We start from the raw sequence: 20442 nt of genomic DNA, 5'->3' as shown, positions 1-20442 counted from the left end.
TGTTTCCACGTATCATCTCCATCCATAAACTGGTGGAATATTTTAATTAAAGCTTTCTGTTGACTCGGCACTAACGACCTGAGTCTATTCCATTCATCTACCACTATTTGAGAACCAGTTTCTTTCTATTTTTTTTTTTTTTTTTTTTATAACTATCAAGCTGTTGTATCTTGTCCTATCCTGATGACTGACCATGAAAGTTTGGTTTAGATCACCTTTGTTATATTCCCTAAACCACTTTTAAGACCAGACCTTCCCTTTTAATCTACGACTGAGTAAAAAAGAGAATCCAAAAGCTTCAATACACCTTTCTGATCCCTTGTAGCTTTTTAGTCAATCTTGTGTAGAGAATACTTGTAAAATCCTTCTTTTTTTTTTTTTTTCCCCACTGTATCCTCACAAACAGCTGGTGACTGCAACTGTGAAAACTGGCGGTAATAGTCGTGCATGGGCCAACCCTTACTGTGAAACGCATCAATTCACGGCATTAAAAGCGACGCATGGCACTTCATTAAACACCTACAAGGAAGAAGAGGGGATAAAAAAAGACCAGATTTTGCAAGGAACGATATCTGAGTGGTTATTAATTAAGGAAAGATGTGTCAAATACCAGTGAAATGTTTAAACGTCCCCAGTTGTAATACCCACCGCCGCCACGCTCCGCCACGCTCCGCTAAGCACCGCCAGAGATCCTCCTTTGCCCGCCTGCCTAATGCATACTTAGTGTAGTGAGTGTGTGACCTTCCCCGCCCGCCACACTGACATTCTCCTGATTCCACCCACTGATGACGAGAGAGAGAGAGAGAGAGAGAGAGAGAGAGAGAGAGAGAGGAGAGAGAGAGAGAGAGAGAGAGTTAATGAGAGTGTGAATGAGTGAAAAGCTTAATGCTGAGTGAGGACGGGTAAGGTTAAGAGAGAGAGAGAGAGAGAGAGAGAGAGAGAGAGAGAGAGAGAGAGAGAGAGAGAGAGAGAGAGAGAGAGAATTCTACGTACATCAGCTAGAAAAATGAGATATGCTTTTAACGAATATTCTCTGATCCTTTTAATAATAATTGTAATAATCTTGTACTTCCTTTAATATTTACTTGTTCTTTATTTTATTTTATTATTTTCTTAGATGTTATTCGAGACTATTTCCTAACAAGTCCTAGAGAAATTTTATTTAATATTTACTTGTTCTTTATTTTATTTTATTATTTTCTTAGATGTTATTCGAGACTATTTCCTAACAAGTCCTAGAGAAATTTTATTCAAGTCCTGAGAAGTTTTGTTTTTACGGATGTTAACTGATCTTCCTCCTCTCCTCTTCCTCCTTTTCCTCCTCCTACTCCATGTTGCTTCTTTAGTTCATCTCCTGTTCCTCCTTTTTCTTCTTTCTTTGTTGTGCATATTATTCCTTATTTTATTTTTGTTTCTTCCTCCTCTCCTTGTTTTTTCATGTTACACAAATTTTTTTTTATTTTTCTTTTGCTTTGCTGTTTTGTTATACTCGATGCCATTTGTCTCTCTCTCTCTCTCTCTCTCTCTCTCTCTCTCTCTCTCTCTCTGATTTTGTTGCTGCTGCTGGTATTGTTTACGCCGTCGTTGGTGGTGGTGGTGGTGGTGGTGGTGATGGTAGGTGGTGAATCTCGTTATTATTGCTGTTGTTGTTGGCGGCGGTGGTGATGGTGGTGGTTCTGGATCATATTCTTATTCTTCCTGTTCTTTTCGTTGTTATTACCATTATCATCACCATCACGACCACCACCCTCACCATTACTGTCCTTCTTTACAGAAAACACTGTGAGTCGAACTGGAATACCGAAGAGGAGAAAGAACGAGGACAACACGTACGCCACCTCCTCACAGCAGTACAGTAATCTCAAGTTTCCCCGCTAACTTGGCTCCTCCCACCGCGGCCCTTACCCACCCCCTGTGCCCGCCTAATTCCGCCTCCCGCCGCCTGTGATGTGGTGGCGCTCGTGTTCTCTGGTGATCCCTGTGTGTGGAGTTTCAGTGTTTTGATTCGTGAAGTTGCTAAATTTATCGTTATCATTCGTATAATAACGAAAAAAAAATATTGTAAGTGTTGGAACTGTCGTGTGGAGAGAGAGAGAGAGAGAGAGAGAGAGAGAGGAGAGAGAGTGAGTGTGTGGAGTTTCAGTGTTTTGATTCGTGAAGTTGCTAAATTTATCGTTATCATTCGTATAATAACGAAAAAAAAAATATTGTAAGTGTTGGAACTGTCGTGTGGAGAGAGAGAGAGAGAGAGAGAGAGAGAGAGAGAGAGAGAGAGAGAGAGAGAGAGAGAGAGAGAAACACAAACGACTGTACTGCTATCTTTTACTTGGCAGTCACGTTTTTAATATCTTACCAACACACATGAAGAAGGCAGAGGAAAGTGTGTAAAGAATGTGAACTCCTTTTATCTCCCTTACTGTAACGTAAAGTAAAAAGTGAAGAGACAAAACAAAAGAATGAGCTGTAAACTTTTATTCTGGCGTCACGTTTCTAATACCTCACCAACACACATAGAAGGGAGACTAGATAGTAAAGAATAAAGAATGAATTTATCTTTATTTATTTAACGTAGAGTAAAAAGAACAGAAACTTAAGAAAAATTTCACTGTTAATTATCATACGCTTCTAATATCTTACAAGAAAAAAAGAAAAGTACAAGGAATTAGTGTCCATTTCTTATTGTAACGTAGAGGAAAAGAGAAGAGAGACAATAAAAGACTACAGTTATCTCTCTTCCTGTGTACGCTTTTATTATCTTACAGGAAAGAGAAGAAGTGCAAAGAGTAATGAATGTCCCTTTATTCCTCATAGCATGAGAGAGAGAGAGAGAGAGAGAGAGAGAGAGAGAGAGAGAGAGAGAGAGAGAGAGAGAGAGAGAGAGAGAGACTACAGTTATCTCGTTGTCCACTCACGCTGCCATCTTCCCAAAACAGGGCCAACAAAATAAAGCAGACCCCTTTCCTCTTTTCACCATAGAGAAAAGTGAACAGAAAACGGAGGAAAAAAAAGAAAAAAGAAAACTACTATAATTATCTTACCCCCCACCCAGTTGTACTAACGCATAGAGGGGAAGAAAACGCAGAAAAACAAAACTGAAAAAAAAATCAAGAAAAAACTTAACCCTTTCATCCGTCTCGCCTGTGAGGAAATAACACCAATATGGCCTTAAACAACAAAGTGCTCATTCCACTCACGCCTTCCCAGTCCAGCTCGAGAAACACATCAGCCCTCCCTCTTCCAGCCCTCTCGCGCCATTAGCATAAGTGTGTGTGTGTGTGTGTGTGTTTGTGTGTGTGTGAGGGTGAGACAGGGGCACAGGAAGGCAGACTGAGATAAGAGGAAAGCTAGACTATAATATTTACCCCAGCGATAAGCACCAGGAGGAGGAGGAGGAGGAGGAGGAGGAGGAGGAGAAGTGCAGAGTGTGTTTGTGTACTCAGGACAAGAATAAGGACGCGGAGGACCAAGGATGCGTGACGTGGTGGGTCTCCTTGCCTTCCCCATAACCCTGATTACTCCTACTTTTCCTCCTTTTTTTCCTCTTTCCTAAATCTCTATACTTTCTTTCTTTCCCTGAGCTGTTTCCTCCGTGACCTTTATCCTAATCTCGTCCAAACTCCGATTCCTCCCAGTTTTTTTCCTTTTGTCTTGCCTATTTTTTTATCCTCCCTTATTTTTCATCCTCCTTTCCTTTTTTTCCTTCCTCTGTCTTTTATTTTTATTTTCCTTAAGCTCCTGACCTTTCCCCTCCACTCTTATCAACCCGCCACCTCAATTTTCCCTCCTCTTCCAACAATCTTATCTTCTCATTCTTCCCTTCTTGACCCTAACCCTTTCCTCGTAACCCCATTCCATTTTCCCTCCTCCCTTGGCAGCACTCATTCGTCCATTTCCATTCTGTCCTTCATTCACCTTTCGTCACCCATTCCTCCTCGTTCCCCTTCCTAGAAAGACTCGTTCACCCATTCACTGTCTTTCCATTCTGTCCTTAGCTAATCTTCCTTTCCTTATGTATTCCTTGCTTTTTTGTCCCCTTAGTGTTATCCTTTAATTCATTTTTCATCCCCATTTTCTCCTTCATTTTACCGTCTCTCGTTACCCATTTCTAATTTCTCTTCTCTTCTATTCATCTTTCCATTCCTCCCATTCCTGACCCTTTTCCTTCTTCTCTCATTTCTACCCTTTCCTTTTCCCTCTTCTAACCATATCTAATTCTTTCCTCTCCTAACCCTTCCTTCCTTCATACTCTCCTGTTTTTTCCCCTATCTTCCTTTCCTTCATACCTTCTTATTCTCTCCCTTCTAACCTAACCTATTCACTATACCCTCCTCTTCTTTCCTCTTCTAACCTTCCTTACCTCATCTATTCCTACCCTTGGCGTCACTCAATCCCACACCCATTTACCCATGCTGAGAATCCCTTCGCCTGGAGAACCTGTGCTATCCTACGCCACGTCCTCCCCCATGACGCCCACGGTACAGCACCACTGGCAGCTGGAGTGCTGGGGGCGCGGATGGGCGTGGGAGGGGTGTGAGGGCGCCAGTGACGGGTGGGGCAACGTGTCTCTGGTGCCCTTGAAGCAGCGCGCCGTGGAGGTGACGTGGGTGTGGCCCGAGTGGTCTGACGCTGACGGGGAGGTGATGCCGCCCCCCGGACCCTCAGACGCTGACCTCCGCTACCAGGTGGAGTACGGACCCCTCAATGCCCCGTGAGTACCTGAACAGCCTAACCTAACCTAACTTGACCTATCCTTACCTAAACTTACCCAACTTAACCTAAAGAACCTAACCTAACTTAACCTATCCTTACCTAACCTAACCTTATATATATATATATATATATATATATATATATATATATATATATATATATATATATATATATATATATATATATATATATATATATATATATATATATATATATATATATATATATATATATATATATTATAAATATAATATATTTCTTGCTCTGTCCTAGATACTGATCAGGTCTACACATGACTGTTCTGTATAAAACATATCTACGTATTTGCACCTATTATCGCTATCCGTAAATTCGTCTAATCTCTTAGAATTCTCTAATGACTGCACTAACAACCCAATTATACTAGAAAACAATTATTATCACAAAGGGAACAATTTGGGAGGAAATGAACACTTCTGTCTATCAAATCTAATTCTTCACTAATAATTTCATAAAGTTGGCATTTTAGACACATTATTTCTGTATGTTGATATGTTTCGCTTTATATGGTGTTAATTTTATCGCAAATTCATGTAGTTATTGTGAAAACGAGAGAAAGACTGACAGACAGATTAATTCAGCGCTCTCAATATCACAAATAATTATTCCTCGTGTCTTTGTTGCGAGTTTTTGCTTTATTTTTTAATCTTTCCTCTTTGTTGCTTCGTGTTTGACTTTCCTTCCTTAAATCTTTCTATTCATGTCTCGTCTTCTCCCTGTTATTCCTTCTTCTTCGTCTTCTTTTTTCTCATTTTTTTTTTCCATTATTTATTGTCTCGTGCACCTGTATTCCTTCCTCTCGATAAATGCTTTTCCTTTCTCTCTCTCTCTCTCTCTCTCTCTCTCTCTCTCTCTCTCTCTCTCTCTCTCTCTCTCTCTCTCTCTCTCTCTCTCTCTCTCTAAATGCTTTTCCTTTCTCTCTCTCTCTCTTTCGCTGTATTGTTTGTTTTTCCTCTCGTTTGTCATTCTCCTGCGCAAACGCCGCCTTTCATTTTTACTATTTATTTTTTTTACGCTCTTCCTTGTAAGCGCTCCTCGGTCGACTCTTCATTCCACGCTCCTCAGGGCTTCTCCCGGCAACGCTCCCCGGCTCGCTCCCTCGTTTAACTCTCCGTCAGGTATTTCTTGGGTAGCGATAGTCACTTTACCTTCCCTTCGCTTCGATTCCGTTAAACTCGCGTACCTTCCCTTGACACTGGTTCACAAACACGGCGCGCGTCTCTCACTGAGGGGGAGGGAAAGACAAGGGAGGGAGGGGAGGGGGAAGCGTGAAGTTCTGTCCAAAAATCGTTGTTTAAGAGTATATATTGAAATGACTCCACAATCATGTGTCTATATCTATCTCACTAAAATAAGGTTTTGAAACTATATATTTCATGCAGTCGGCTTTATATTTCAGTATTATGAGAACTGGAGAATTGGAAATATTTGTACGCATTGATTTCATAGTTCATGTTTAGTGTGCAGAGCAGTACGCATCGTGGTCTCAGTTGTTTGCTGGAGTAAGCTCCTTTACATTACAGTGCTCTGAATTTTGAATGATTTTTTACGTGTCATGTCTTCATATTTGTGCAAATCTTTGTTTCAGTCTCTTACTGGTGCATGAGTGCCTACATTTCCCAATTATGAGAATGAATATTATGTATGCCTCGTGCCGTTATGTTCATAAAACTGTGGGTATCTTAAGGCGGCGTCACACAAGGCAAATTTCTCCCAGCATTTACGCCGTTTTCGTTAGTGATGTTGGGAACCCAAGTTAGGCGTCACAGGGATTGGACCGTTGTGTTGATGCTTCGTCGTTCCAACAACAACAAACCCCCAACCAACATCTCTTCAGCCACTTCACTCTGCCTTACTTATTCCAAAGTTATGTTGTTATATACAACTGCATGGTTTTCTGAATGGCTTTCGATTTGATGATGGAACAACGGCGCTGTAAGTCTTTCGCTCCACTTTGTGTGTGTGTGTGTGTGTGTGTGTGTGTGTTGGGGGGCGGCGGTGTCGTGCGTCACGTGAGGAGGTTTTGGAACCGCTGGTCTGACGCATTTTTTCAAGCATTTCTCTTCACCTCGCCCTGCCTTCACTCCTCTCTCGGTCAGCGCGTTTCCAAGCCTTCTTGTTCATCCCCTTCAATGTTCCTCCAGTCATTCATTTCTCCAGTGTTCCTTCAGTCTTTCATTTCTCCAGTGTTCCTTCAGTCATTCATTTCTCCAGTGTTCCTTCAGTCATTCATTTCTCCAGTGTCCCTTCAGTCATTCATCTCTCCAGTGTCCCTTCAGTCATTCATCTCTCCAGTGTCCCTTCAGTCATTCATCTCTCCAGTGTCCCCTCAGTCATTCATCTCTCCAGTGTCCCTTCAGTCGTTCATCTCTCCAGTGTCCCTTCAGGCAGTGTGTTTTCATACTTTCCCTTAACGCACCTTTGCCTTTCAGTCAGTTACCGAATTTCCGAGAGAGCTCGTCGTCCATTTTGCCTCAGTTCTTCCTAGTTTAACTCAATTTAAAACCTCTCTCTCGCTCCGCCGTCCTCTTTCTCTCTCTCGCTCTCTATCAGTTAAAGCGTTTTCAGGTATCCCGTTTAGCTTCCCTCCAGTTTCTCTTCACTAACGCGTTTTTTAATCTTTTCACAGCGATATGAAACCATTAACAGCACCAGAAGTAATGCAGGAAATGTTTCTAAAGCATCTATAAGAAAGAGAGGGAATAAGAAGAAAAGATTTTGGAATTTCTATGCAGTTTAAAGGTTGGAGGTGGCTATAGAACACGTAAAGATTAGTCCCAGAGTGATTAGTGGTGAAGGAAAGATGTGCCAAATAGCAGCCAAGGGTTATTAAGGTCTATGATTTATATTCGTCATCATTTAAGTTGTTTTCAAGCTTTTCTTTTCACGTAGCTCTAGTTTCGTATTTTTTTTTCCTTTCAGGCATTAAAGATTCCTTAAACTTTCCTTAAACTTTCTATTGATTTTCTTTTCTTAGCCTTCTTTTTGGCTTTTCTTACAATCAGCATATTCTCTGTTCACTTGTGTTTATTTGTTTACTTTTTCCAAGCCTCCTGTTCGCGTTATCATTCTGTGTCCCCTGCTAACGTGCTTCATCTTTTCTATCCTCTGTTCTATCTGTTCTGTTCTGTTCTATTCTATCTATTCTATCTCAATTCTATCCTCTATTAACGTGTTTAAAGCTTCCTGTGCTCAGGTAATGTGTTTGCAACCTTGTTCAACACACCTTTAGTTTCTCTCTCTCTCTCTCTCTCTCTCTCTCTCTCTCTCTCTCTCTCTCTCTCTCTCTCTCTCTCTCTCTCTCTCATCCGTCCTTTTGTTTTTATCGTTACGTATCTATGATGAATTATTCTTCATCTCTCTCTCTCTCTCTCTCTCTCTCTCTCTCTCTCTCTCTCTCTCTCTCTCTCTCTCTCTCTCTCTCTCTCAGCACGTTTCTAAGCTTTCATTTAGCTAACACGCCTCTGATCTCTGCATTCAAGTCGCCATTGTCGCCATTTTTAAGCTTTTCGTTCCACTTTCTCTCAACTCTCACGGCAAACATATTTTCAAACAAGCCTTTCAAGGTGCTTCGGTATTCACTTGGCTCGCGTGTTTTGGAGTCATCCCTTTAACCTATTAATCTTTAACTCCTAAGCCTCCCTCACACTGGCTTCCATCCATCTCTGCAGCTGTATATCGTTTCCATCACTGCATTGTTACACAGCAGGTAGAGGAGAACAAGAGGTGATAGTAATAAGCTCAGTATTTCCCAGGTATGTAGGTATAATGAATCTCTAACTCCTAAATCTCCTTCGTATATAGATAATTTGTCAAGTTGGTTTTTATCTCTGCAGTTGCGTATCGTCTCCTCTCTGGCTGTATCGCTGCATTGGTAGTCAGGTAGAGGAGAGCAAGAGGAGATGCTACTAAGTTCAATATTTGTTGGGCGTATAGATATAATGAACTTGTGAAATGCGTATTGTAGTATAAATCTTGTCGGTGTCTCTTGTAATGTTACCTTTTTGTTGAATGGTACGTCACAGATCAGTAGACACGTGTTGCGATGGGTCCGTGAGAGAGCTTTATTTCAGTGTACCAGACGTGCAGATGCTTAATCAAATTACTAATATTGATATAATAAAAAAAAAAAAAATCAGTCATTCAGTCTTGTATATCCATTAATAGCGGTGTTCCTGTTACTTATATATATTATTTCAGTCGAATTTCTTATCCAGTCTTGCGCTGATGACTATCATGAATTTCTTAAACCTCATTTGCCAGACGCCTCAACTCAGCGGGAGTCACGAGAGCCACAGAATGCCTAACTTCTAATCCTTCTATTATTTCGGAATGTTGCACGGGAACTTTGTGTTGTTGTTCAGTGCCTCAAAAATTCAGTTCCTTCCTTTCTCTCCTCGACACAACTTTCCCCACAACCATGACCTCTCCTCCAGTGACGCTCAACTCTCCTCTACGCTGAGCATACTTGGACTAACCTTCACATAATATAATATAAAACTGGAAATTTAACATCTTTTCTCTTGCTCAAACGGCTTTCATGAACGTGAGGATTCTGTGTCTCCTGCGCCAATACTTTTCCTCCTTCCATTTGCTAACTCAATGGAGGGGTCTTGTCTATCACCATATCTGAGAACTAAATCCTTCCTATCACTTTTCGACCCCATATGACCACGATGTTGCTGTGCATTACTGTTTAAATCGCACTCCTATCTCTGAACTGTAACTATCTCAAGCTTGAATTCATTATTTGGTGTCCTGTCCTGATTATTGATCTGAAAATGTGTGTCACCCTTGTTATATCCCCAGTACCATTTAAAGTTATCAAAATTTTCACTGCTTTCACATATGGGGAGGTTTAACTTAGCACTCCTAAACATGGCTGAATCAAAAACTATTCTATTCTTTTCATGGACTCTTCCCTAACAGATTGTCTTGATTCCTTCACTAACAATTGCAATATTCCATCTCTCTTTATCTGCTACCGTTATTTCCGTCGTTATTCTTATGAACAGCCTCTTCTCCTGTAGCCTCGCAGCACTAGGCTTTCTACTTCCTCTCACAATTATTCTGTCCATCTTACTCATGCAAAGCCTAACCAGTATCTTCACTCTTTCATTATCTGCTACCGTTATTTCTGTCATTGCTATTATGAACTGCAAATTGCCTGCCTCTTCCCCTACTGTAGCCTCGCAGCACTAGGCTTTCTACTTCCTCACACAATTATTCTGTCCATCTTACTAATGCAAAGACTAACCAGTATTTTCACTCTTTCATTCACTTCACTTGTAAACCCTGCTATTCTCTTCCCCTTTCTCTTCCTCCTGCGTACGACTTGAATAATTTCACAGGGGGAGCATCAAGACAACTCAGAACTAAACTGGCAAACTTTTCAAATTGTTCGTTTCCTTGCAGTTTCCTCTTAGGAGCCGCATGATGAATGAGCTTTTATTTACTTATTTACATATTTATTTAATCTACTTGTTTTTGTGCCCTTGATTAGTCTCCTTAACATGTAAATCAACAAATAAATAGTTAAAATGACAAATAAAAGCAACAAATACAAATAGGTAAATGAATACGTAAACAGAGAAATAGAATAATAAATGAATATATGAATAATAAATAAAAGCCATGTCGAAAGAGATACAGCAGAAAAAAAATGAACTGACAGACATATCGACTGAGAAATGAACAATATATTAATAGTAGCGATGGATCTGACTGTGGATTAAAGAAAACGAGGCGGACAGACGAGGAGGGGGAACTGCATAAAAAGACGCCTTGATGAAAAGGATGGGGAGGAGGAGGAGGAGGGGGTGCTTTGAGAGGAGGTAGATGAGAGGGGGTGGAGATCCATATGGGAGAAACTGGTGAAGAACGGGGAGGTCATATGAAAAAAAAAAGAGATAGAAAAGAGGAGGAGGAGGAGAAAGAGAAGATGAAGGATAATAGAGAAAAGAAGAAAGTGAAGGTGATGATGATGATGATGCCAAGATGAAAACAGAGAAAGAAAATGATGATGATGATGGAGGAGAAGAAAAGATTATTATTATTATTATTATTATAAAAGCAACAACGACAGTAACAACAACAACTAAAAATAAATAAAATGAGGAATAACTGATTGAAAAAAAAAAATCACTCAAACAAATCAACAAAACAAACAAACAAGAAAGTCAAACACGAAGATGAAAAAAAAAAAAAAAAGTTACGTAGCATTTTCGTTCAAGTCCCTCCTTCCCTTGCACGTGCCTTCAATACTCCCTCACAGCTAACGCCTTTTAAAGCTTCTCTGGATAAATGCAATCCCACATTCTCCTCTCCGTGACTCTCCCACAGTCCCCCTCCTCTATTTACGGGACCCAAACTTCTCTCCCCCCCTCCTTCTCTGTTTACGTCTCTCCCTGATCCCTTCCTTTACCAAACCTTTATTGCGTTGCCTTTTATGTGGCACTTTGTAATGTAAATCGTATTCCCTCTCCTCTATTCCATTTTCTTTCCGTTTTCTTTCATTATCTTGTTTATTCGTGTCTTGTTGATGTGTATATATATTTTTTTTTTCGTTGTTGTTTTTTTTTTTTTCTTTCGTTATTTGTACAGTTTTTTTTTCTTTATTTTTGTTTTAGTCGTTTCGTTTATTTATTGTGCTGTTGTTGATTTTTCTGGGTCTCTCTCTCTCTCTCTCTCTCTCTCTCTCTCTCTCTCTCTCTCTCTCTGGTACGTACTCGCTCCGCCTAAAAGAATATTTGAGTCTCTCCCTTTAAATCGTGTTTGTTTTTCGTGTGACGTTTCTTTGGAAGCGTCTGCCTGCTTTGTTTACACTCCGTTTTCTCTCAACCCCCACGCCTGTCTGATTTTTTCCCGTTTTCTTTCTCCCATGAAATCGTCCCTCCCCTCTTTTACGTATAAGCCACTTTTTTTTTTTTTTTTTCGTTTTTTCTTTTCTTTTTCTTTCTTTTTCTCTTATGTTCCTTCGTTTTGTTCAATTTTGTTAAATTTTGTTCTTTTTTCTGTTCCTCATGTTTTAAACGTTCATTGTAGTCATGTTTCTTTTATTTATTTTCTATTTTCTTTTTTTTTTCGTTTTGTATAAGTTTTCTTTGTGCATATAATCCTGTTATATATATTTTTTTTTTAATCAGTTTTTTTTTATTATAGTTATGCTTATTTGTTTATTTTTTCATATGACCTCGTTTTCTATAAATTTTGTGTTTTCTATCCTATTATATGTTGCATTTTCATCTTTTTCATATTATCCACATGTTCATCTTTTTTATCCACTCTTATTTCTTTTTTTTCCTTTGTTTTATTTTTTATTCTTTTTGTTTGTCCCCTTTACTGTCCCCTGTATTTGTTTCATCTTGCTCCATTCATCTCGCTTTTTTTTCCTTTGTTTCTTTTGTTTCATGTTTCCTTTTCTTTTTTTCTGTTTCCATCATTTTCTTATCCTTCCCTTCGTAATTCTATCCTTATTTTTTTTCAAATTAACTTTTTTTTTCTTATTTCTATCATTTATTATCTCTTCTTCCGCATTTCTAGCTCTGCTTTTTTTTCACTTAATTTTTTTCATAATCCATTTTTCATCTCCTTTTCCTTCATACCGTTAAATTATTTCGAATCGACTAATTTTCTATTGTTATTTTCCTTCAATTCCCTCTTCGTATGTATTATATTTCCAAGTCATTCGTATCTTCGTATCTAATGTATTTTTGAATTATTCATCTTTTCATCAAATCATCCAATATTCTATTATTCATCTTTCCTCGTCCTTTCCCCTTCGCATTTATCATATTTTTAAATAATTCCCTGTTACTCATCTTTTCTCTCTGTCTCTGTCTCTCTCTCTCTCTCTCTCTCTCTCTCTCTCTCTGTCTCTGTCTCTGTCTCTGTCTCTCTGTCTCTCTCTCTCTCTCTCTCTCTCTCTCTCTCTCTCTCCTCCTCTCTCTCTCTCTCTCTCTCTCTCTCAATAACTCATCTGCAAGCCTCCAGTTTTCATATTTTATCATAATTTCCAAATTGTACAGTAACTTATTTATCTTTTGTATTCTTCAGTATATGCATCAATTTCCCATACCTGTGTCGGGAGTCTCACGTTTCTCATTAGCTACATCTAGACCTCAGGGGTATCACATGTTGCCTGTTCGTCTGCCTTATTAAGCTCGAGTCTTCACTAGGGGACGGGGGGAGGTAGGATTAAAAAGTAATGGGAAAAATGCAACTAAACTCAAATATTCATAACGAGACTTAGGAAAAAAAAAGTATTGGGAATGCCAGTGGAGTTTATTCCTTAATTTTTCAACTTGAATTTTTTTTATATCAGCTCTGGTAAGTTTGTTATTGTGAAGGAAACGAGGAGAAATATGAAGCTTGGAGGAGGATGAGGGTTGGGAGGGAGGGAGGGAGGAGAAGGAACTCTGAGGTGAACGAGGACGAAGGAGGAAGAAGGAAGAAGAAGAAGGGGGAAAGGAAAAATGAGGTTGGGAGATGAAGGAGGGAGAGTAAGAGGAGGAGGAGGAGGAGAAGGGGGAAGAAAAATGAGATTGTTTGCTGGAGGAGGAATTAGGAAGAGTTAGGAGGAAGGAAGAAAGAGGAAAAAGTGGAAAAAATTGAAGAAAAATGAGACTTGGAAGGAGGAGGGAGGAGGAAAAAAGGAGGCAAAAAGGAGGCTGGAAGAAGAATGAGGAAAAAAATGAGAGAAAAAAAAGTAAAAAAAAAATCAAACGGAGGAAAAAAATGAGGCTGGGAGGAAATAGAGTAAAAAAGAAAAATGAGAGAAAATAAGAAAGGTAGGAAAACGAAGGGAAGGAAAATAACCCTAAAGAAAAAAAAATAGAAAGAAAAACGAAGAAAATAAGAATGGAAGAAGCAAAATAGAGGAAAAATATAAACGGAGGAGGAAAAAAAAAAAAAAATAAGTCTAGTAGAGAAACGGAAAAGGAAAATTAAAGAAAAAAATAAAGTTGAGAAAAAATAAAAGTAAAAAACGAGGAAAGAATAAAAAAGAGGAAGAAGGAACAATGAGAAAGGAAATAACGCTTAAAATAACGGAAATAAAGAAGGAAGAAGAAGGAAAAGGAGGAAAAATGAGGCAGGGAGATGAAGGAGAAAAGAAAAGTGGTACAAAATCGAGGTGGATGTAAAGGAAGGTGGTTGTGGTGATGGTGGTGGTCGTGGTGGTGATAATGGTAGTGGTGGAGGGAAGGGAAAGATAGGAAAGGCCATATTGATTTTGTTTATGGCTGGGGATATGTTGTGTGTGTGTGTGTGTGTGTGTGTGTGTGTGTGTGTAGGAAGAAACTTTTACGTAAACTTTCTAATTATCGTCATTTTAATCATCTCTGACCTTCGTGCATCTTGTCTTTCTTTTTTTTCTCTTCCTCTTCTTTCCTTCCCTTCTTCTTCTTCCTCCTCTTCCTCCTCCTCTTCTAAATTCTCTGTTTTTTCCCTTTCTCCTTCTTTCACTCATGATATTCTTCTCTTCCCTCTTTTACCCTTCTTAACCTCTTTTTCCTCCTCCTCCTCCTCCTCCTCCTCCTCCTCCTCCTTTATCTTATCTCTATTACCCATTTACGTTCTCCCTTCCTCCTTTCCTCCTATTATCCCAGTCCCTTCATTCCTTCCTATGTTCTTCTTCCCTTCCTCCTCCTCCCTTCTCGTCCTTGTTCTCGTCCTTGTCCTCCTCCTACAAGTTTAGGTGTTGCAGAGAAGGGCCAGCGAATGATGGAGGAGGAGGAGGAGGAGGAGGAGGAGGAGGAGGAGGAGGAGGAGGAGGGACACAGGTGGAGGACTTGGTGGAGATTAGGCGATGTACTAATCTCCGTTTATCTCCCTGAGCTGCGGAGGGGAAGGAGGAAGGAAGGAAGGAAGGAAGGAAGAGGAGGAAGAGGAGGAAGAGCCTGAGCTGCGGAGGGAAGGAAGGAAGGAAGGAAGGAAGAGGAGGAAGAGGAAGAGGAGGAGGAGGAAGAGGAAGAGGAAGAGGAGCTTATCTTTAAAAATGTGACAAATGCTCTTTACAGGAAATGCGTTTTGTTTTTTTTTCTTTTCTTTTCTTCCATTTCTCTCGTTTTTTTTTTTTTTCCTTTACCTTTGCATATGTTTATTAGTGTTTTTTATTATTCATTTTGTTTGTTTTTGCTATTTTTTCTTGTCTCCTTGTTCCTTTCCTTGTTCTTGTTCCTCTTCTTGTTCTCCTTGTTCTTGTTCCTCTTGTTCTTCTTTGTTCTTGTTCCTCTTGTTCTTGTTCTTCTCGTTCTGGGTTCTGTTCTTGTTCTTCTTGCTCTTTTTTTTTAATTCTTTTTCGTCTCCTTCCCCCTCCTCTTCCCCTTTTTCTTCTTCTTCCTCTTCATTATCTGCCTCTCGCATTCCTCCCATTCCTTTGTTTATCGTCTATTTTAGTCCCTTCATATTCCTTCTCATCTTCTCATTTCTTATTTTTTCCCTCTTTCTATCGTTTGTTCCTTTTCCTTATCTTCCTTTCCATTTCCGCTTCTCCTTCTACTTCTCCTTCTACCTTTGTCTATTTTCCCCTTCCTTCGTAATCCTTCCTTCTCTTATTCCCTCGTTCGGTCTTATTTCCTCCTTCCCGTTATTCCTTCCTTCGCTTTACTCTCTCCTTTTATCTTCTATTTCTCTTTGTTTCCCCTTTTATCGTATCTATTTCATTTTATCGTATGGTTCCCTTTCGCCTCCTTTATTACCGTTATTTCACCTTCTATTCTCGTTATTTCTTGTTATTGTTATCTTTTTCTTATCTTCTCTCCCTTCTCTTCTTCTTTGTCTCTGTTAAGCTTTCTACTTTCTCTTCTCTTGTTATCTTTTCTCCTTTTGTCTCCTGCTCCTAATGTTTCTCTTTCTCTGCTCTCTATTCCTTTCTTCCTTCTTTCATTCCTTCCCTTCTTTCACTTCCGTCTTACCTTCCTTCATTTTCCTCGCTTGTGGCTTAATCTCTCTCTCTCTCTCTCTCTCTCTCTCTCTCTCTCTCTCTCTCTCTCTCTCTCTCTCTCTCTCTCTCTCTCTCTCTCTCGTACACAACTGAAAAGGGCTTACTCACGACTTAAGTTCAAACAAGCACAACATGACGTGTTTTGAGACTGATCGTGGCACCAAAGACTTACTAACATTGCTGGAAGAGGCCAAACTTTCTCACTGCGTCAGTCTTCCTTAAAGGGACGGCAGACAACGCACGTACGAGGCTCAACTTCCTTGTGTTCACTAGGTCAGCTACACACGACACTGGCTCTTCCACCTCTCTCGCCATACACCAAGTAGCGGTGCCTCGGGAATGTCCTTCACTCTTCTCTATATGTAAACAGCTGCTCCTGATCCTCTTCTAAAGCCTCTCCACAAACAGCCAATACTTTCTTTTGTCTGTCTATCGCCTTCTAGATCTCCCTGTGTCTTGTTTTTGCTGCCAGGAGTCCATTTGTAGTGTTTCAGTTGCCCTCTGTTCTCATTCATGCGTATTAAATCTTCGTGCCGTCTTGACTGATCTCTTTCGATAAAATTGAGTACCGGTTCCACTTCCTGACTCATCTATCTTAGTCTCTCTTTGTTAGCTCATATGCGTTGTTGGGGCTGCAAGTTTCCATTTTTCCCTTCCTTCCTCTCTTCCTAGCTTCTTCCTTGCCTTCGTTTTCTTTCATCTGTTATTTCCTTCTATATTTCCTGTTTGTGTCCTCATCAAGGGATATAATCTCTTACAAGTGTGGGGACCGTGGTGGCCAGAAAATACGAGAAGGACCGTCTTTATATATCTCTCTTGAGCACCAGTGGGGAACGGAGGGCGATGTAACCAGTAAGAAACAAGAGACGCAGATATAACAGAGATGACGGGACCAGGAAGTGGAGACGTGATGTAGAGAACGAGTCGCCACATATATTCCCTTGACTAATTTGCTTCTTTGCCTCGACGTTCTCGGAATTAAAGAAAGGAGAGAGATGAGGGGAGACTCGTACATTTTGCTGCACTTCACATGGTACACTTTTAACTTTCCACAGATAAAGCACTGCAGAGAGAGAGAGAGAGCGAGCGAGAGCATGTTCAAGGCAGCATAGGACCGGCTAACCCACCCAGCAGATATTCCCGTGACAGGCCCGCGTTCTAAGACATTCTCTCTCCTACCACTATTTTCAAAGGCCACAAAGATAATTAGCACGGTTCTCATGAGTGTTTCTCCTGTTGACATTATAGAAATATTGTTAATCTGTCACTGCAACCATAAAAAAAAACACCATTAAAATATAAAAACACTTCATTACTATTTTCAAAGACCACAAAGATGATTGGCCGGGTTCTAAAGAGCATTTCTCCTGTGATATAATGTAGAAATTTTGTTTGTGACACGGGTCATAGACACTTAAAAACTCGTGTAACTTGAACTAGGGCATTTTGAACATCTTTACCTAGAAACCCAAGTAACTTCATCTACTATAACCTTTTGAATGTAAAGGAGGTGCGGCGCGGAAGTATTTGTGAATATTTGTATTATCAGAGGGACGAAGGAAGCTTGGAAAGGCGATGCGTTGAAACTCAGTGTGCCGGCGTGGCTGCGCTTGTCGTTGTGTTTTTATTTTTGTCTGTATGAATGTGTCTTTTTTTGTCAAGAACTTTCCATGTCTCGTCTGTTTTCTGTGTCTGGCTGTCTGTTTTTGTCTGTCTGGCTGTCTTTCTACCTGTGTGTGTGTGACTGACTGACTGACTGTCTCTCTCTCTCTCTCTCTCTCTCTCTCTCTCTCTCTCTCTCTCTCTCTCTCTCTCTCTCTCTCTCTCTCTCTCTCTCTCAGCTTTCCCGTCGCGTTCCCAGCTTGGGTTGAGCATGCGGTAATAGGGATAGGGGGAGGGAGAGAGGAGGGAGGGAGAGAAGGAAGGAGAGGAGGAAGGAGGAAAATGTCAAGAGGAAGAGGAAAGAGACAGCGGGAGTTAAAGAAAATAAAAGAAAGAGGGGAGAGACTGAGAACAAAGATATGAAAGGGGAAGGAAGGAAGAGGTGACAAGAGGAAGGAAGTGGACAGAGAGAGAGAGAGAGAGAGAGAGAGAGAGAGAGAGAGAGAGAGAGAGAGAGAGGGAAATGCGGTAAACGGATAAAGGAAGAAGAGATCGTTGGGAGGAGGGAGAGGAAGAAGAGGAGGAGGAGAAGGAAGAGGAGAGCGAGAAGTGGAAAGCGACGGGAGACAGAGACAGGAGGAGAGAGAGATGGAAAGTAGGAAGAGGAGGAAGAAGAAGAAGAAGAAGAAGAAGAAGAAGAAGAGGAGGAGGAGGAGGAGGAGGAGGAGGAGGAGAACGATAACATTAATCTGACCACCACAAAGAGAGAGAGAGAGAGAGAGAGAGAGAGAGAGAGAGAGAGAGAGAGAGAGACACACACACACACACACACACACACACACACACACACACACACACACACACACACACACACACACACACACACACATACATTTATCATTTCACACCCCCATGAACGTTTGTTGTTTACTAATGGCGAGCCTGGCCAGCTGATATTGACCAGCCTCTGATATTCTCGTGGCCTTATGTTTACCCACACCTCTCTCTCTCTCTCTCTCTCTCTCTCTCTCTCTCTCTCTCTCTCTCTCTCTCTCTCTCTCTCTCTCTCTCGTATTCCAGCAGCAAATGGATATAAATCAGAGAGAGAGAGATCTCTCTCTCTCTCTCTCTCTCTCTCTCTCGTATTCCAGCAGCAAATGGATATAAATCAGAGAGAGAGAGAGAGAGAGAGAGAGAGAGAGAGAGAGAGAGAGAGAGAGAGAGAGAGAGAGAGAGAGAGAGAGAGCTATATAATACAATAGAGATATTGAAGATGTAGGTTTCCAGGAAGTGAGAGGAAGGTGAGAGGCTTGAATTAATAAAAGGGGGGAGAGAGAGAGAGAGAGAGAGAGAGAGAGAGAGAGAGAGAGAGAGAGAGAGAGAGAGAGAGAATCAGCGTTCACCCTCAACATAACTACAATAAATGAGGTAATTCTCTCCCCTCCCTTCACACTACTCCACTCCTTCCCTTCCTTCATCCCTTCCTTCCTTCCTTCCTTCCCTCCCTCCTTTTTCTCCCTCCAGTCCTCTCTCTCTCTCTCTCTCTCTCTCTCTGTCTTTCTCCCTTCTTTCGTTCGCTCGTTCATTCATTAATTCATTCCTCTCTTTATCCTCCCTCCATTTCTCTCTACCCTTTCCTTCCTCCTTCCTTCTTTCCTTCCTTCTCCCTCCATTCCTCCTCCTCTTCGTTGCTTCCTCTTTCTTTGTTTCCTTCCTTCCTTGTATCATCCCGTGTTACCCTTCGTTCCTCACCTAATCTAATTCAGTCTAACCTAACCAAACCTAACCAAACTCAATGTAACTTCACCTAAGCTTCTCATCCCTTCCCTTCTATACCATGCCTACCCAAACCTAAACTTAACCTTATCTAACATAACCTAAACTCAACCTAACCCAAATATATACAAAAATCAAATGAGGAAACAGGAAAGGTAGTGAGAAAAAAAAAATTTGATTACATAAGTGCAATTTAATTAAGAAAACACTATTGTACTGTGTGTGTGTGTGTGTGTGTGTGTGTGTGTGTGTGTACTTCCTCATTCGTGTATAAAGTTCAGAGGCTTTAGAATTATTCAAAGCTTCATTTCTCTGTTCTACTAGAGCTAATTTATTTTTATTTATCTATTTATTTTCTTTATTTTTAGTGGGTGGGGGGAGGGGGAGGTGCAGGCAGACAGGGCGGCCACAAAGGGTTAAAGGACCGTGGAAGGGTATTGCGGTGAAGGATTTTTGACAATACCGTTAGTCTTGAAGGGAAGGAAGTGTTGGGAATGAAGGAGCTTTCGGATCAAGAATGTAGGAAGGAATATTTAATTGAAGGATATTTGTTAAAGGATCCTGTGTTTTCTTGCTTTCCTTCTTTTTCTTTTTCTTCATTCGTTTGTTTCTCGTTTCTTGTTCTTCTTTTGCCTTATACTTCTTCGTTTCTTTCATTCTCTCTCTCTCTCTCTCTCTCTCTCTCTCTCTCTCTCTCTCTCTCTCTCTCTCTCTCTCTCTCTCTCTCTCTCTCTCTCTCTCTCTCTCGTTTTTGTCTTGAATTTCTAGTTTATGTTCTGCTTATTTCCTTCCTTCCTTCCTTCCTTCTTCTCCCCCTGCCTTCCTTTCTTCCTTCCTTTACTCATAATTTCACTTATTTTTTTTTTTTTTTAATCTTAATTTCTCTTCCTTCCTTCCTTCCTTCCTTCTTTCCTTGCCCTCATTCACTTCCCTTTGTAATTCCTTCTTCCTTTCTTTCAATCTTTTGTGTCTTTTCATATTTTTATCTCCGCATCTTCTCTTCTCCTTTCTTTCTTTATGATATTCCCTTTTTCTCTATTTTCTTTTTTTTTTCTTTGTGGAAATTCGCATCTCTAATTATTACTTACTTTTCTTTTAGTTAACTTTCATCTCACGGATTTTTATTACTCGTTTTCTTTATATTTGCTTCACTCGCTTTCATTTCTTCCTTCAATTATTCCTTCTTCTTTATCTTCTTTTGTTTACTGTTTTTTTTTCAATTCTTGTTTCTTCCTTGTATGTCAAGAAGGGAGGAGAGAGAGAGAGAGAGAGAGAGAGAGAGAGAGAGAGAGAGAGAGAGAGAGAGAGAGAGAGAGAGTGAGTGAGAGAGAGAGAGAGAGTGTGAGTGAAGTGTGAACCCTGAGAACTTT

General features: G+C 40.4%; 1 protein-coding gene across 9 annotated transcripts in view; it reads left to right on the top strand.

Annotated features, from left to right (window-relative positions):
- LOC135088793 (uncharacterized) overlaps nt 1-20442 on the top strand; it is a 90367-nt gene that overhangs the window by 15974 nt on the left and 53951 nt on the right. For 5 of the 9 annotated variants that reach the window (XM_063983832.1, XM_063983833.1, XM_063983835.1 and 2 more), the window contains 2 exons: nt 1775-1980; nt 2934-4708. In XM_063983832.1, the coding sequence (XP_063839902.1) occupies nt 4407-4708 (302 nt within the window). In that variant the 5' untranslated portion in view covers nt 1775-1980; nt 2934-4406. Of the gene's footprint in view, nt 1-1774; nt 1981-2129; nt 2210-2933; nt 4709-20442 lie in introns of those variants that run through there. The other 4 variants (XM_063983839.1, XM_063983837.1, XM_063983838.1 and 1 more) reach the window with 2 other exon arrangements.

Source organism: Scylla paramamosain, chromosome 31 (assembly GCF_035594125.1).
Source record: "Scylla paramamosain isolate STU-SP2022 chromosome 31, ASM3559412v1, whole genome shotgun sequence".
In the NCBI taxonomy this organism is placed as follows: domain Eukaryota; kingdom Metazoa; phylum Arthropoda; class Malacostraca; order Decapoda; family Portunidae; genus Scylla; species Scylla paramamosain.
The sequence above is the reverse complement of the archived record's forward strand: the minus strand, read 5'-3'. Positions and strand labels throughout refer to the sequence as shown.